Source organism: Rhinoraja longicauda, chromosome 7 (genome assembly GCF_053455715.1).
Source record: "Rhinoraja longicauda isolate Sanriku21f chromosome 7, sRhiLon1.1, whole genome shotgun sequence".
NCBI classification, from domain to species: Eukaryota; Metazoa; Chordata; class Chondrichthyes; order Rajiformes; family Arhynchobatidae; genus Rhinoraja; species Rhinoraja longicauda.
Genome location: NC_135959.1, coordinates 25,860,537 through 25,879,422, shown reverse-complemented (window position 1 = coordinate 25,879,422; position 18,886 = coordinate 25,860,537). Strand labels below are relative to the sequence as shown.

The 18,886-nt window shown below is 44.5% G+C and overlaps 1 protein-coding gene across 5 annotated transcripts in view; it reads left to right on the top strand.

Annotated features, from left to right (window-relative positions):
- LOC144595149 (dachshund homolog 1-like) overlaps positions 1-18,886 on the top strand; it is a 475,075-nt gene that overhangs the window by 174,374 nt on the left and 281,815 nt on the right. For all 5 annotated transcript variants that reach the window (XM_078402268.1, XM_078402266.1, XM_078402267.1 and 2 more), the window contains exon 2: positions 7,346-7,461. In XM_078402268.1, the coding sequence (XP_078258394.1) occupies positions 7,346-7,461 (116 nt within the window). The remainder of the gene's footprint in view (positions 1-7,345; positions 7,462-18,886) is intronic.

Below are 18,886 nucleotides of genomic sequence, written 5' to 3'. Positions count from 1 at the left end.
GGCCCTAGTGAGACCGCACCTGGAGTACTGTGTGCAGTATTCTTGCTATTGAGGGCGTGCAGCGTAGGTTTATTAGGTTAATTCCCAGAATGGCGGGACTGTTGTATGTTGAAAGACTGGAGCGACTAGGCTTGTATACACTGGAATTTAGAAGGATGTGAGGGGATCTTATCGAAACATATAAGATTATTAAGGGGTTGGACACGTTAGAGGCAGGAAACATTTTCTCAATGTTGGGGGAGTCCAGAACCAGGGGCCACAGTTTAAGAATAATGGGTAGGCCATTTACAAGGGGCGAGATCTGGGTGTCATGGTGCACCAGTCATTCAAAGTAGGCATGCAGGTGCAGCAGGCAGTGAAGAAAGCAAATGGTATGTTGGCATTCGTAGCGAGGGGATTTGAGTATAGGAGCAGGGAGGTTCTGCTGCAGTTGTACAGGGCGTTGGTGAGACCACACCTGGAGTATTGCGTACAGTTTTGGTCTCCTAATCTGAGGAAAGACATTCTTGCCATAGAGGGAGTACAGAGAAGGTTCACCAGATTGATTCTTGGGATGGCAGGACTTTCATATGAAGAAAGACTAGATAGACTCGGCTTGTATTCGCTGGAATTTAGAAGATTGAGGGGGGATCTTATAGAAACTTACAAAATTCTTAAGGGGTTGGACAGGCTAGATGCAGGAAGATTGTTCCCGATGTTGAGGAAGTCCGGAACAAGGGGTCACAGTTTAAGGATAAGGGGGAAGTCTTTTAGGACCGAGATGAGAAAGTTTTTTTTCACACAGAGAGTGGTGAATCTGTGGAATTCTCTGCCACAGAAGGTAGTTGAGGCCAGTTCATTGGCTATATTTAAGAGGGAGTTAGATGTGGCCCTTGTGGCTAAAGGGATCAGGGGGTATGGGGAGAAGGCAGGTACTGGATACTGAGTTGGATGATCACCCATGATCATATTGAATGGCGGTGCAGGCTCGAAGGGCCGAATGGCCTACTCCTGCACCTATTTTCTATGTTTCTATGTATTTTGAACAGAGATGAGGAAAAACATTTTCAGTCAGAGACTTGTGAATCTGTGGAATTCTCTGCCTCAGAAGGCAGTGGAGGCCAATTCTCTGAATGCATTCAAGAGAGAACTAGATAGAGCTCATAAGGATAGCGGAGTCAGGGGGTATGGGGAGAAGGCAGGAACGGGGTACTGATTGAGAATGATCAGCCATGATCACATTGAATGGCGGTGCTGGCTCGAGGGGCCGAATGGCCTACTCCTGCACCTATTGTCTATTGTCTATTGTCTATGATACCTCGCTTGTTGTAGATTCATTACTTGATAGTAAGGCTGTAATTCATGAATCCAACCCAAAGTCTTATTGTTTGGCACTGTTCTGTAATTTACTTTAGCGTGTTTTTGGTACATTAAGAATACTATAGAAATGGAAATTGTTATTGAAACATTCTCATAATGAATATTTTGACACCAAGATTGACCAAAAAGTACTTAACAGTTAAATTATTAAGAAAAACTGATTATTTAGTGGGTTTACAATGAAGTGCTTTGTTAGAATTTTTAGTAAATGTATTTCAGTTATGTATTCTTGTACTATGTACTAATTCAAAGAAGAACTGCAGCAGTTCCTCTAAAAATCCCTTGGGCAGCATTCATTATGAAAATAATATCACAAAAACGAGGTGATCTGGTCATTGTTTTTTTGTTCTTTGTGCATACAAATTAGCTGCTTGTTCCGAATTATAACATTGAATACAATTTTGATCAGTATTTAATTAAATGTGATGTCGCTTGGGACATTTCAATGCAAGCAGAAGGTAAAGAGAATTTTTATGGCCTCATTGTTACTATAGGCCACATTGAGCTGGATTTGGCTTACAGCTAAATAGTACACATGACCATTTGTACTCACCTACTCTAGATGTGGAGGGATAATCAAACCAGCCCTGTGGAAGATACTGGGATGGGTGCAGAGCTCTTGCCTCCTGTTGAAACCACCAAAGAGTTTGTAAAACTAAAGATAGAGGAGATTTGGCCTCTGTTGTCCTGAGTCTAGAAGGATGAGTTCTCTTTGAAATTTTGAAAATGTTTACAGGGCTTAACAGAATGGATGCAGTGAGAAACGTTCCCCTCACTGAGAAGCTATGGACAAGGTGCCACAGCCTCAGAAAATGGAGCAGATCATTTACAATTAGATAGGGTAGACAATCAGAACCTTTTTCCCATGGTGGAATTATCAAAATCTAGAGGGCATACATTCAAGTTCAGAGGGGAATGTTTAAAGGACGTGCTGGGCAAGTTTATTTCACACAGAGAGTGGTGGGTGCCTGTAACACAGAGTGGTGGAAGCAGATGCAATAGTGGTGTTTAAGTGGCTTTTTGATAGGTACATGAATATATAGGGTATGGAGGGATGTTGGTCACATGCAGGCAGAGGAGAGTAGCTTAGTTTCATATCATGTTCGACACAGACATTGTGGGCCGAATGACTGTTTCAGAATGCATCCATCTTGTAGATCCCTGTGGGAATTTTCTAAATCTCAATGAGCCCACCACTTATTTTGAAGTTATCACAAAATGCTGGAGTAACTCAGCAGGTCAGGCAGCATCTAGGAGAGAGGGAATGGGTGATGTTTCGGGTCGAGACCCTTCTTCAGACTGAAGAAGGGTCTCGACCAGAAACATCACCCACTCCCTCTCTCCTAGATGTTGCCTGACGTGCTGAGTTACTCCAGCATTTTGTGATACCTTCTATTTGTAAAAAGCATCTGCAGTTATTTTCCTCCACCACTCATTCTGTTATGCAAAGTGAAACCCAAATATGATGGATGTTGTCTCGAATTTGCCATGTGGAGCAATCATCAAACAACTTCGACTGTAAGGTTAAAGACTCAAGATCTAGTTGGCGGCTACCATAATGGTGGTAACTGGAAAATAAATAGCAGGAAGCTGAAAAAGAGTAGAAAACAACAAGATAAACAGGAAAGCTGACCATTAGAACATATATCACTCTTGACAGTACTTGGTAGCTGGAGGCACAGTACAGACCATGGGTGAATTGTTCCGGGTTTTCAGATCATATGAACCATGGTGAATAAAACTAAGAAAATTCTTACCTTGTTATAAGCTCATAACATACTCTCTGTCTCACATGTTTACTTTGCTTTAGGCTGGCAATTTAAAAAAAGATAGACCATTTTGCTTCAAAATTGATGGAAATGTTAAGTTCAGCAGCAAATGTGCACACCCATTTCTTGACAAGTTAATAGCATCCTCAAAGCATCGACGAGTTCCTTACCGCACACTGCTCTGAGGACAATGTTTCATTTCATGATGTCAAGTAACACTATTTATAAATGCATCATAAATCTTGACCATATACGATCTCAACCATTTGGATCCCTCCCATTCTTTTCTGTGCATGACCTCAGTCACATGTGTGAAATGGCTATCAGACATACACCACACACTGCGAACCGCACTCAAGAAGATATTTTGTTTTTGCTATTGAGAGAGGCTCCGATTGACGTTATGATTTATAATACACTTTCAATGTTTATCTTCTTCTGAGAGCTATAGCACTTATACTTAGGATGAAAATGATATCATTGGCGCATTCAGAAACATGTAAAATGATATTGCAGAACTCCTGGTTATGGCACATTTGAGTCAATAAAATATTCATGGTGTAAATCTACCTTCATGACCTTTATTAGAATTATTGTAAAATGGGATACTTACAGACATGCAAGTTTTTTCTTGAGTTCTGGATTTGACTGTTTTTAAGTGGGTTGGGGTCTGAATCATGGCTTTTTTTTTCCAAATAACTATTCAACAGGAGTAAATACCAAACATGGCTTTAAATTGCCAAAAGTAAATTAAAAACGTACTTGACTTGAGGTGTACTGAGTGCTTTCCTTCCACTATTTTGTAATCTAACACTAAAATATATGTCAGATAATGCAACGATATTGTTGTTCAGCTACCTATTAGGGAAAGGATTGCTGTCTGTTTTGTTTGAGTCAGAGAAGGAACTATCTTACTTCTGTACTCAGCAGCCTGCCAGCATTGATATAAATCGTAAATATTGGACAAATTGATTTAATTTAGTAATGAAAATAAAAATGCTGGAAAAACTCAGTAGGTCAGGAAGTATCAGTGAAAAAAAGAAACAGTCAACGTAATAGGTCTGAAACTCGTCATCAAAACTGGGTAAGAGAAAGATACAACTTACTTTTCAGTGGGAGAGAAAGTGTGGGAGGGGTGTGTAGAATAATGGACAAGTGCACAGTGGCATAGCTGGTAAATCTAGCGGCAACCAACTTGGGTTCAACCCTGACGTGCTCCTCTGTGTGTATTCTCTGTGTAACTCCATGGATTTCCTCCAGATTCTCCGATATTAAAATGTTCCGATAAAATTTGCTGAGCTACTTCACTTTTCTATTATAAATTTCACTATTACAATTACGATTTCCTAAAGACATTTGGACAAATATATGGATAGGAAAGTGTTTCGAGGGTTGTGGGGCAAATACAGGCAAATGGGAAGAGCCCAGAATGCCAACTTCATCAGCATAGAAACATAGAACATAGAAAAATAGGTGCAGGTGTAGGCCATTCGGTCCTTCGAGCCAGCACCGCCTTTCAATATGATCATAGCTGATCATCTAAAATCAGTATCCCGGTCCTGCTTTTTCCCCCTATCCCTTGATTCCTTTTGCCCTAAGACCTAAATCTAAGCAGGGATAAAGTGAGTTGAAGGGCCTGTTTCTGTGCCTTATAACTCTATGGCTCTGTTGAATTGTCTTAATGGCAGCAATTACTGGCACATTGGGCTTCTCTGAAGTTACTTCTGGTTTTCTCCCCCTTGCTGCTGTCTGATCTACTGAGTATTTCCAGCATTTTGTTTTTATTTTATATTTTCAGCATTTGCAATTTCTAACTTTTACTTTAAGCCACTAATTAGCATTTGCTCTCATCTGAGTACTAATCCCAAATCCTACACTGATTTAATTCTCTACTGTGGCTAAATTAAGAAAAAATTCTCCTCTGCCTGCACTCTAGTTTCTAGACTAATTTGTAACACCTCACTGGTGGCATGCTGTTATTTTTTCTTGTCTTGACACCTACAATTGCTTTAATTAGAACAAATGCTCTCTTGCACATTTTTACATTTGAAGATCTTATCACATGAGTTTTCTTAACATTGGGGAACAACTACTGTGTGAATCCTCAACAGCTGTAATGCAAGCATAATTTTGTCTGCATGTTTGTAATGGTAGTTCTGCTGCTTGTGTCATTCGACAAGTGGTGGCGTGTTGGTTTTAACTTGTCCAAACAGCAGATTGGCTTAGCTTTCTCGTGCCCCACCCAATTTTCCTTTTCCTTTTGACGTTATTGTTTCCTGTCAGTGACAACAGATTGGACTTCTCAAAGTACGTATATGTAAAAATGCAGTTTCAAGAGTCACTAATAAATACTGTAGTTCGGGTTCAGTCCCCATTAGATGTTTGATGGGGGAACGGAAAATGCCTTGAGTTTTATGTTTACAATCCACTTCTTTAGAACTACTACATCTCACCTTTTGCACATTCAGTAGAGGACAAAGGACTGCTATCAAGACAAAAAAAAATGCTGCCAATGCTTTCTTTCCCTTGAAAATTCAAACCAGTACAGTAGGGTCTGGAGAATAGAGTGTTTTACACTGAAGGAGCTGGCAACTGTTTGACACGGTGGTGCAGCAGTAGAGCTGCTGCTTCACAGCGCTTGCTGCACCGACCGGAGACCTGGGTTCGATCCCGACTAAGGGGGCTGTCTGTACGGAGTTTGTACATTCTCCTCATGGCTTCGTGGGTTTTCTCCAAGACCGATTTCCTCCCACACTCCAAAGACGTACAGGTTGGTAGGTTAATTGGCGTGGTGTAAGTGTAAATTGTCCATAGCATGTGTAGAATAGTGTTAATGTGCAGGGATTGCAGGTCGGCACGGACTCAGTAGGCCGAAGAGCCTGTTTCCGCGTGGTATCTCTAAACTAAACTAAACCAAATTAAATGCCGGTCTGAATCTGCTGCATATTGTAGACCCAACCCCCTCCCTCATTTCATCCCTCCTCCTAGCTAATTGCCAGATTAAAAAAGTGTAAAGAACAGGGGACAAATCTCCTAGGGCTGACATTGTCTTTTAATTTTCTGCAGAATCCTAAAATAGCTTTCATTTAAACTACTACATATATTTGGCTTTTAAAAATCCCATAAATCAATATCAAGCTAACTGCAGTAATTATTACAAGTTAGAGCATAATTTTCAAGCTGAAAGCTCCATGTCGAATTTTAGCATATGCAAACTAGGCAATTCTAACATGTATAGATATTAATATTGAGGATCAGGTAACGAGGTACGAGTTATGAATAATGTATTAGCAGTAGCTGTTCTTTATGAAAGAAATGAATTCAGCATGTAATCTAATTAGTAAAGGCAGTCTATTAAATCCAGTGAAAAAGCAGCCGTCCTTGAAATAAGTTTATTTACAGTCTCTCCCAGTACTTCCAACAACTTCAAGAACGTTGCCATTGAAGTGGATGTTCACTGAATTTTGCTGTGCATTTCAATGCCAGCTGGGGCTAACTTTGTAATACACTCACCTCTGAGTCCAGGGTTGTGGATTCAAATCCCACTCCAGGAGATTGGGACACATAATTCCATTCGACACTCTAATGTACCAAAGGATCACTACACTGTTTTATGTTATGTTGGCCTGAAGTCTACTTGGGCTCTTAGGTTGACATGGAAAATCCCATATCAATATTTCAAAGGAGGACAGGAGAATTGTCCTTGGACTCCTGGCCGATTATCTGGTCACTATCCAGGTTACTGTGGCCGTTTGCTATTTGGAAATTATTTTGTGTCCGTACTGTCCTGTAGCAATCGTTACATTGGTGTGACACAGTGGTGCAGTGAGTTGAGCTGCTGCCTCTCAGCTCCAGCTCCCTTAAATCCTGATATAAGATGCTCACATTCTCACTGTGACAGTAGGCCTCCCAATGTTGTCCCATATCCCAACGATGGGCAAATTGGTTGGCTGATTGGACGCTGTAAATTGCCTCAGGATCGTGCAAGTGGTAGGAAATAAAGATTTAAAGGGAATGTAGGAAGGATTAAATGGGGTTAGTATAGATAAGTGCTTGATTGTATGGACTCAATGGATTGAAAGGTCTGTTTCTGTGCTGTATAACTTCATGACTTCATTATGGTAGAACTTCATTGGTTGTAACGTGTGTGGGACAGGCTGAAATACTGTGAACCGTGTTGCCTTCATTTCCAACCAGTTCCCTATTTTCTTTTCCAGTTCCAGGCCAGGAAGACCTCCTAAACGATCCCAGAGCGTTACATCCCCTGAGAATTCCCACATCATGCCGCACACTGTCCCAGGACTAATGTCTCCAGGAATGATTCCACCTACAGGTAATGGGTTTCATTTTGACTTCCACTGCATAGTTGTGTGGTTAATTAATCCTAAATTATGTTTGGGTTCTCTGAAGCCATGCAGCCGGATTTGATGTAAAATTAAAGAAGACAAGTCCTCCCTCTTTGTTCTGGTGAATGGGTCTCTTTCCAGTTGTGATCAATAGAACTTGATGGCTCACTTCTGCTTCATCTTGAACTGAGAAATTCTAAAAAAAATGTTCTTCTTCCTTTTCCCTTCCCATGTGGCAGGAGCTACTACCTCAGAAAATTAAAAGAGATGTTAAAAATGGGAAGTCAATGGGAATGCTATCTTAGTCAATTTAGCAGGGCACCACCAGAGTGAAGTTAAGGTTAGTGGGCCTTACTTTGTGGCAAGTGCAAAATCTTCAGCCTCAGACATGCTCAAATTTATTTAACTTCTCCTGAGCTTTGATGGGGAAGGGAGAAAGAAAATACTTGTCTGTTTGTTCCTAATCAATGCCCAAGATAGAAAAAGCAGGGTTGGTTTACACTTAGACATGTTGGACATGGTCCCGCTCTGAACTGCTCAAATGCAGTGGAATTGGTTGGACTCATGCCAAGACTAGCAATTAATAGGAATGAGGTTTAGACAAAATTATGATGGCCAGGTCGTCTTTGAAGAAAGTTCAGCATTTTAATTTAAAACATTTTAATTTAATTTATTAATTGATTGTTTGAAGGCTGCAGCATGGAAGCAGGCCTTTCGTTGTACAGTCCATGCTGACCATTAATCATCTATTCACACAAGTTCTACGTTAACCCACTTTCACATCCAATCACTGCACATCAAGGGCAATTTACAGAGGCGAATTAACCTATAAACCCGCAAGTCTTTGGGACGTGGGACGAAACTGGGGCGCATGGAGAAAACCCATTCAGTCACATGGAGAACATGCAAAGTAACAGATAGATGCCATTCATTGTCAGGATCAAATGCTAATCTCTGGCATTGTGAGGCAGCAGCCCTAGCAGCAGCACCACTGTGCATTCGCATTTTAACAACAAGTCTATTTTTAACCACAACAGACTGGGTTTTCAAGACCCCAAGAGAGCCAGAAGATTAAATAAAAAACAACAGGTATGAATGACTCTATCACTGTTTCAGGTGGAGCAAGGGTTTCTCCAAGTGCCACAAGACAATCTGTAAACATTCCCAACTCCTTCCAGTCTCCCTGGTTCTTCAGCCATTGTCTTCTTTCCACTGATCATAATTCCTTCCCAACTGTTATCTCTTCAAATCTCGGCCTTCCAACAGTAAGGGCGTTATTACCAGGATTTGATTCTATGGGAATTATTTCCCAGCCATCAAAATCCAAAACCTATGATATGGGAATCCAGATTCCAGGCCTCATGTCATAGAATCCAAACCTATCACCTCTCTCTGGTATCGCTCTCGCTCTTCCTGTCTTTCCCTTCCTCCCTCTTACTCCATCTTCCCTCCTCTTCCCCTCTCTTCCCCCCTCTTCCCCCTCTTCCCCCCTCTTCCCCCCTCACCCACCCTCTTTCCCACCCTCTTTCCCACCCTTTTCCCACCCTCTTTCCCCCCTCTTTCCGCATCCCACCTCTCCCCCTCTTCCACCCCCCTCTTCCCCCCTTCTCCCCCTCTTCTCCCCCTTCTTCTCCCCCCTCTTCTCCCCCCCTCTTCCCCCCTCTTCCCCTCCTCTCCCCCTCCTCTCCCCCCCATTTCTCCTCTCTTCTTCCCCCTTTCCCCCATTCTTCCCCCTTTCTCTCCCCCTCTGACCCCCGTCCTTCCCCCCTTTCTCCCCCTCTTCCCCCCTTTCTCCACCCTCTTCTCCCCTTTCTCCACCCCTTCCCCCCTTTCTCCCCCCTCTTCTCCTCCATCTCCCTGCATCTCCCTCTTCCTAGCAGTGCCCTGCATGAGCAAAAGAGAAAAACAGCTCTCTGAGGATTCATTAAGTATAAACACAGCAACACTGCGAGTGAAGTTGCAACCTTACGATTCAGACAAGCCTGGTATCTTTCTTGACTTCAGCTGTTCTCTCTGTGGAGTTTTCACCTACTCCCTGTGACCTGTGTGGGTTCCTGCTGGGTGCTCCATTTTTCTCCCACATTCCAAAAATTGCAGGAGTAAGTTAATTTATCACTTTAAGTTTATATTGGTTTGCTGGTGATTGGGTACATTGGTAGGAATCTCGGTTGGATAGGTTAGGAAAATTGGGTGATGAAATTAGATTGTTCTATGATTCTAATTGTTAGCAAGGAACATATGCAATAGTGGTGGCCACCACTATACCCACCTTCTTGCAGTTGGTTCAATGGAACCTGCCAAGCAAATGTATAAAATATTTAGAATCAAATTTGTCTTCCTCAGCTTGTTTCTTATTAAAACCTCCTTGATCTTGCTGTAGATCTTGCCAAGATACACGAGGACTTCTAACCACCAATGTTTGAACTCAGTTGGAGATTTAAATAAGAATAGTTTATGGATCTGGAATAAACAAAAATAAAAAATGCAAGATTGTTGAGATGTTCTAAAGACTTTGAGGACACCCTTGAATCTTTTCTTCTATCTAGGTGATAATTTCTTGTACTACCGGAAGTCAATAAAAAAAAACCTCTCTCTCTGGCATTTCGTATGGAGCATGCAACTGAAGTAGCAGGAAAGGCATTGCAGCGAGATGGGTTGAGCTCAGAGTGGAAGTAATGTTGCCGTCTTCTCCACTGACCCTCTCAATTGTAAGAGTGATGGTCTTTAATTGAAATAAATTCACTCGGAGTCAATATACTGAATCTTAATTTGAATTCTAAGAATTCATTATAACTTGTGTAGTGTTAATTCTGCAATAACTCTTCATTGCAATTTCCTGCCAAGCAAATGTATAAAATATTTTACTTGAAAAGTAATAAAGATGCATTCCTTCCAGCTAAGAACATTCATCAGTCTGCAGATGATTAAATAATTGGTTTAATTCCCAAATTCAAAACTGAGGCAAAAAGGAAGTCAGTAAATGTCCAAACTTACATTACTTTTAGCTCTCTTTTGAGGGTAAAATATTCTGGAAATACATTTTCCTTCCACCGATGCACAGGAAGACAATAAAAAGTATTAGAAGAGATGTATGTTTGAAAAGAAGTACTCAGCTGGGATTCCCTGATCGTCAGGCTTTCTGAAGGTCAGTGAGAATCTGAACGACAGATGTAACAAGGCTGAGAGAGGAGAGGAAAGGTTTATTCTCTGTTTGTGGTACCGAGTGCCCTTTTAAAAGCTCCAGTATATCAAGGGGATAAATTCCATATCGCTATCAAATTATGCACTTGAATCCAACAAGCCAATAATTTTGTTTAACCTTGAGTAGCTTTTGATATTACCAGTTGTCAAGAACTGGTATTTACTGAAATGCCGGGGCATTCTTATATTTGTGTTCAATGGCCAAATCATGAGAACAGCCTTTCATAAAACTTTCCTCAAAGAATCATCCAAAGCCAATGATGAATAGTGGACTAATAGTACTCATGGAGAAGGCAATGGGAAAATGCATATAAAGATTTTGACCTCAAGGTATCTGATTCTCTAAATAGACTGTGAAGAAACGAAGGAAAAATGGAAATTAAACATAACTTCTCCTCCAATGGTTGTTATGTGTTTTAGTTATTGTTTCACATGATTGGGTTTAATGTATTCATCAAAGATTAAGCCAATGATCGTGATTGTGTTTGCACAAAAAATGTACTGTAAGTATTTAGCTACTCAATCAGTATCTGAAACCAAATGATAACAATGCTAATTGGCAGGTTATCAGAAATCCTAAAGTTATGGTGTTTATAAAACTGTGTTCCCTTTCAAGAATTTTCCATATTGATACAACATGGGTTTTTTTTGTGCATTTATAATGAAAGATAAAAATCTTGGGGGGTGTAATAAACAATGGATTGGAACAGTATGTGAAGATTTATGCCAGTTGCATTATTTTGTATAAGTACCTTGTGGAAAAAATAGGGAGAGAAATACATCACTTGTTACAGGCGCAAATTCGCATATCGGTTGTAATCACCATGTCATATTCAGTCCCCCTGACTTCATTGGAGCCCAAGGTACAAAGATGAGTTCAATCAACCGTGATATTCTCACACCAATTTACTACTGATAATCCGGCAAATATGGCCCCATGGAATCATTCTAATTTTGTTCAGTTATCTCTGCATGGTTACTTAACAAATGCTTTTCTGAAGGCCAAATTCTCCCAGCACATTAACCTCTGAGTGAAAAAGTTGTTCTTGAAGTCCCTCCTAAATCTCTCATCCTGCTAGTTTTTGATTCCTCTACCTTATCCATGCCCCCTATGCGCTTGTACACCTCAATAAGGTTATTCCTCAGCCTCATACACTCAAAAAAATGTCCTTGCCTATCCAGCTTCTCTTTATAGCTCAAGCCCACAAGCTCACGTAACATTATGGTGAATATCTGCATTCTTTCCAACTTAATGAGATTCTCCAAGAGCTGGGTGACCAGAACTGTGCGCAGTAGTACAAATGCGGTCTCATCAAAGACTTGTCCCGATGCATCATGATGTCCCAATCTTTGGACTCAATATCATTCCCAATAAAGGCAAGGGAGTTTCCACTGTGTCAACAGGACAGCATCCACTGGAGGAAACATATAAGGGAAATATTGATTGTCCGTGTTGAGTAACCGAGGGTGGACAGTATTTTTGTCAGCTCCCTTCTGGAAAGAAAGATCTCTAAGGTTTAGGATGTACTACTCACCTTCTTTGAAATTTAATGCAGACAAACCTGTCAATGTATCCAGCTTTACATTGTGCATTCCCATCAGCCTTTAACTATAGATGTTCCTTTGAAGTTCTCAACTGAGTCCCATGCAAAAGAACTCACACAGATACTTCTCAATTTATGGTAGTTCAACTGGCAAATTTTTGGACAAACATCTTACATCTTACAGAACAATTTTTTTGATATATTTGGATAGCACACCACTGGATCTGCATTGAAATACAGTGAACAGAAGTACCCATAGTGCATTTTGGCCGACCTTTTTTGATTTATGGAATTTTGCTGAATACTATATGTTCTGTTTGGCAACCTGAAAAATGGGCAATTATATTACCCTCTGAGCCTTGAATCCAGACCAAAGTTCTAGTGGCAAGTGTAAGGGGTTTCTGCGCCGAGCTTTCGCCCGACCTAAGGTCCCCGTGCCTTGCTCTGATCCCTTGACCAGGCCGTGCACACTGGTTCCCCGTGAGTGGTTCGACCCACTCACCCCTTACGGTTCTAGACACTGGACTTAGGTGCAGGAGCTCTTATAGTGCAGAAAAATTCAACCAGACCAGATTTTAAAACCAGGGTTTAAATGAAAAAGGCTTTTATTCAGCACTTGGGACTATTGTCCATGAATACTTATACAGTTCTATAATACATGTCTATGAAACACATACCGAATCACACGAATACTTATAACTATGAATCATAAAACACAGTTCTATAAGACACATACACGAATACCTTTTACTTATGAATTCTTAAACACAGTTCTGCAAGACACATACACGACTGTAAGATGGGGAACGCACGACGCATCGCAACCTTGACCAACACATATTTTAGTACACACCCAACGTTTATTCACAACCACCCTCCCCTCTACACTAAACTATGTCCAGGATATGTAGGATTTGGAATGCATGCTCACCATGGGGCTATTACTGGGGTTACTGGCTGTTCGTTTGGCAGTATTTCTCCTCGAGTTGCGTGCCTGTTCCTCTCTCTTGCATCCGTTTTTCTTGCCTGTCTTTTCTTCCTCCTGCATTCGTTTTCTTGCCTGCTTGCGTTTCCTGCAGGTTTTCTTCTCGAGTTGACTTAACTTCTTCTTCCAGTATTTCTTCTTTAGTTTAAAACCCAAAAGTAGTGGCCAGTTATACTGTTTCTCACCCGTCCTATCTCCCGCCAGATCTTGGAATCTCTTTGTTCAAAAAGATATGTATGAGGTTTTCTTCTGATCTGCGCTTATGTTCGGGGATACCGGGGATGGCCAGAAGGTGTAAATTGGGATTTCATTGTGAGGTGATGGGTGTTAACTGGTTTCCCATCACCTACCAGGTAGTTTTCTATGGGCTATTGTGCCCCCTCACTGAGATGAACTGTTTAGGTCGGCTTGGGGCATTGTGAGTATGCTGATGTCAGCGCCCCAGTGTCTGGACTCCGACTTGGTTTCGTAGGTTTCTGCATGGCCAATACCCATCCTTTGTTCTGGCCATGGCTTTGCAGAAACCTAGAGACTGGGATGTAAGGTTTTTACCTTTTTTTGTGGCTGGTCACGAGGTCCTGCAGCCATTTTAGGACCCACAGATTGTGACATCCTTTGGTAAACTGACTGCAGCCTTTCTCCGCTATCAGCCCCAGTCTCCCGTTTAAAATGTCCAAACTGCAGCTCTTTGGTTTTGTGTTGATTTCAGAATGAGGGAAAACTTCTCAAATCTTACAGTCCCTCCTGTTGATTTGCATAACCCCAGCTTATCGAATCAATTAAATAATGTGGTTGAGCAATGTTTTCCCGATTCTCCATATCCAGACCCCTGAGGTTTTAACTAAACTAGTGTTTCATTGCGAACGTACAGTCCCCATCTCTTAGGCTGACCTTTACTGCCCGTGTCCCGGGCAAAACTATATTACAAGTATGTACATTTTCATGTCGGACATATACACCTACACCTTGTCCCAGGCCGATGCCTCCGCCATCCTCCTACTGGTGTCAGCTGTAATGTAGGACACGAAAACAACACAACAGCAAAACGATACATTTTGTACATTTCTTCACAATCATTCTTGATACAAATTTGAAGAAAACAATACAAAAAACACAGTTTATACAAATTTTAAAGGGGACAATATAAAACACAGTCTACTCGGTGTGGAGGGGGGCACGTCCTCCTAGCAGCTTGCGGCTGGGTCCTGCTCGCCCACCCGCACGTAACGGTCTCTCCATTCTCCTTGATATACCCGGTAAGTCTTTCAGTTTCCCTGGGGCACCACTCCGGTAGCCGCACCTCGGTGAGGTTTAAAATCACCGAGGCTACCGCGTAGTGCACCCCCTGGTACAATACCTGGTCAGTCAGTATCAGTACCAGGCCATTCCCGGGCCCCTTAGTGGTTTTTGGGCACTCACCCTCCTGTGCTACTGCCAGCGGAACTGTGGGAGGTGTCATGCGTGGTCTGGTGATGAGTTCAGTGGCGTTTACCGGGATCGGGGAAAGGGGGACCCCACAAGCCCGCGAGCTATCATCCCACCTCATCCCCTTACCGTCATCCTGCCACTGTCTCTGAAAAAAATATGCTGTTGCCCGTGGGGCAACGATACCTTGAACCCCACATACACATATAAATCCCCTCATCCGGTTCCCACCATTTGTCCCAACACACACTCAACTGTTCTTTAGTCCCAGAAATAGTTCTGTGAGTGTTGTTGTTAAGTCTCTCCCACTCAACAGTGGAGTTGGCCATTGTCCTGCTCATTTTCCTCAGCCACCACCGCCTGCTCGCGGGGACCTTCCCCGTGCATACCAGGCAGATCCTTTTGCCAACGGTGGCGCTGATCTTTTGGGCGATGATCTTGATTCTCGGGCACAATAATGAAGAGTCCCGATAAGCAAAACTTGGGGCGCTGGAATACTCTGAAGAGTTCGATCCCAGCCACCCCGGCCACCGGCCTTCATGGAAGTAAACTGCGGTCTCCTCCGCTTCTCTCCTTCCAGTCCCATCGGTCGCGATGGGAGCTGTGTCCCCGGAGCAGCCGTAGATGATGATGTCCTTGGTGTGGCCCCGATAGGTCCACCCACATCCGATCGCCGTGGCAAAGATCCACCATACGAGTGCCTCCTTCCACTCCAGAAAACAGATAAAGAAGAATGGTATAGCCAGCCTCTTGGGGAGCGCTTGGCTTTGTTAAACGCCTCTGCGGGCGGGTCTCTTGACCCCCAGCCTGCACCCCACACCCACACATCCTGGACGCATCAACTTTATTTAAACGCTAACTATCCCCACAAAACTTATCTAAAATACTTAAACTTATCTAAAATACCTATCCTTATCTATATTACCTAAAATATCCATATCTATAATAGCTTATCCTTATCTAAATTTACCTAAAATATAATACAGCGCCGCCTTCCCAGGGCGGCTCAGCTAATCCCTGTCAGGGCTGCAGCGGTTCGTCTCCTGCGGCTGCACCACGCTGTCTCCCACCTTTGATCCTCCGCAGCCTGTCGCTGCCTGGCGGGGGCTAGGTCCCCTCCGGGACGTAAGCTCCCTCCTCCCTACTTGGCTCCCGTACCTCGGGGCGTGATTGACCTCTGGCCAAAACTTCCTAAGTTGGGGTTTCCTGCTGGACCTACGGAGGATCACCTTAGGCACTGCCCCCTGGACAGCCTGGCTGAGGACCGGTTCCTGCCGTGCCGCAGCTCGGGTACCCCCCGCAGCTGCCGACCCTGGCCCCGTCTCATCCAGCTCTGCCCCCTTGGTGCTGGGTATACCCGCGGCATCCGGCCTCACTCTACCTGTATCTACAGGTGGTGAGCCTTCGCTCGCTACCCCCGCCTTCCTGGTGCTTGAGTCGGGGACGTTACTGTCGTCCCCCTCCGACTCCTCTTCCTCCGTAATGGGATCCAGCCCCTGGTCGAGCTGATCAGGCTCTTCCTCACCTGAATCCCACCCAAAACGGGAGACCCTCCATTCCTGGAGAATGTCCTCCCCCCTCACGCAGGCAACCTTGCCTGTCTGCGTGACCTGCCTCATCCTTGGCTGTGAACGCGCGCCAGCCTGTTCCTTCCCTGTGAACCCCGCCAGTGCGAAAGGGACCCCCGTGGACAGGGGAGAGTCAAAGGGTTCCTCTGTGTGGACCACGGTGCATGAAGCCCCCGTGTCCAACAGATAACTGCCCCTTTGCCTCTCCACTACCATCTCCACAAGCGGTCTCTTCCACGCATCGTAGCGGAGAGGACACAGATAGGCAGGCTGCGTGGGCTGATGTCATTGGGGAATGTCCAGTGGCCCCCTCGCATCCGGGGAGCCGGTAGCGACTGCCACCTTCCCCTGTGCGGCCATGAGGGACTGCATCACCTCGATCATCGTTTCGATGATCTCGGGCTTAACTGGGACCTCGGTGCGCTGGGTGGTGCCAACCCTATCTTCCTTGGTGTGGGCCCTGCAATCCTTCCGCCAGTGTCCCACCTTACCGCACCTGAAACACTTGGACTGTGCGGTAGGGTTACCCTCCTGTCGCCACTCCTTTTGGGCCGGTGCAGTAGCCTCCGCTACGTGCACCTTCCCTTTTACTAACCGGGTGGTCGTACTCCGGGTATTCCTATACCCAACCGTGAGACGGTCCAAAACCGCCTCCTCCGTGCTATTTGTGGGATCAAACCAGGCTTTCGCCTGTTCCCTGACGGCCGCCAGGCTGTTTGATACCAAACATCGGAGCCACTGGGCTCTCCCATTCCCGGCCAGGTCATCCCGCGCGGGGACGTGCGGGCAACTACTCTGATATACTGTCCATAGTCGCGCCGCAAAAACTCTTGGGGGTTCACCCTCCATCTGGAGGGTCTTCCCTAATCGGGCAAAAGGACCCTCATCCCCCACCCCCAAGACTTCCAGGACCTCGTCCCGCAGGAGATCGTAGGTCCTGGTCCCTCTTTTACTCTCGTCTGAGAGGCATTGGAGGATCGAGCTGTCCAGGGAGAACAGCAACATTTTTGCCCGTTCTCCCTCGTCGCAACCGTTGATTGCGGCGGTTTGCTCGATCTCCCTGAAATGTATTGAGGGGTCCCCTGATCCGGACAATTTTGTTACATGTCCGATCATAGCTCTTAAATGCTGGGAGTTGTGGGGCACCATGATCTCGCTCTGAATGGGTCCTGTGTCCCCATTCTCCATGGGGGGTCCCCGTCTGGTTTCCAGGACCGGGCACATGGGTGCCGGTGCCGAGTATTCTACCGGGAGCTCCTCTCTCTCTCTTTCCCCTACACTACCCCTTTCCCAGGATGCCTCGTAGCTAGGGGGATCGCGGAGTTTGGGGGCTGAAGCTACCATGGTCTTTCTAGGGATCGGATCCGGGACCTTCACACCCGCTAGTGACTGGCCCGCTGGGGGGTTCATTAAACAAACCAGCCCGCTTGCTTTATTTAAAGCACTCCGCAGACCCTCTATCTCCTGCAGGCAGGCCCCGTGGTCGGCCCCTTCCGACCTGTCCTCCAAAACCATTTTATAGGCTGCCCTAACTCCCTTAAGTTTCTCTTCCTGGGTCTCCAGCTGGTGGCTCAGGGAAGCGCACTGCTCCCTGAGCTTGCCCCTACTGCGCATAGCCTCAGTGATCTGACACTCCATCAGCTCTACCCTGGCTTCGTGGCGGTTGGTCACGACCCGGCGCTCCTTGTTTAAAGAGTCCAGAGCCTCAATCAACTGGTTCCCACCCGCAGCCTTCTCCTCTACCTCCTCCTGAAGATCCCTGATCTGGGCTGCCTGTGCCACAACCACACGGTCCAAAAGCTGGACCTGCTTTTTATAGCAGGTCAGCCAGACCGCCTTCTCTACAGATTTCTTATGGGCTGTACTGGCCGTCCACCGGATCACTGCATCCAGTGGGCGCTTGTCATCTAGTAACGCACACATCCATTGTTTGGTGATATTCACCTTACTAAACACATAGTCCGCAATGCGCTCGTCCATTATGTCCCTAGTTTTAAAATCTTTTTCTGGTACACTATCATCCTGCTGCCAGTGTCCCTTCGTGGTCGCCATTATCTGTAAGGGGTTTCTGCGCCGAGCTTTCGCCCGACCTAAGGTCCCCGTGCCTTGCTCTGATCCCTTGACCAGGCCGTGCACACTGGTTCCCCGTGAGTGGTTCGACCCACTCACCCCTTACGGTTCTAGACACTGGACTTAGGTGCAGGAGCTCTTATAGTGCAGAAAAATTCAACCAGACCAGATTTTAAAACCAGGGTTTAAATGAAAAAGGCTTTTATTCAGCACTTGGGACTATTGTCCATGAATACTTATACAGTTCTATAATACATGTCTATGAAACACATACCGAATCACACGAATACTTATAACTATGAATCATAAAACACAGTTCTATAAGACACATACACGAATACCTTTTACTTATGAATTCTTAAACACAGTTCTGCAAGACACATACACGACTGTAAGATGGGGAATGCACGACGCATCGCAACCTTGACCAACACATATTTTAGTACACACCCAACGTTTATTCACAACCACCCTCCCCTCTACACTAAACTATGTCCAGGATATGTAGGATTTGGAATGCATGCTCACCATGGGGCTATTACTGGGGTTACTGGCTGTTCGTTTGGCAGTATTTCTCCTCGAGTTGCGTGCCTGTTCCTCTCTCTTGCATCCGTTTTTC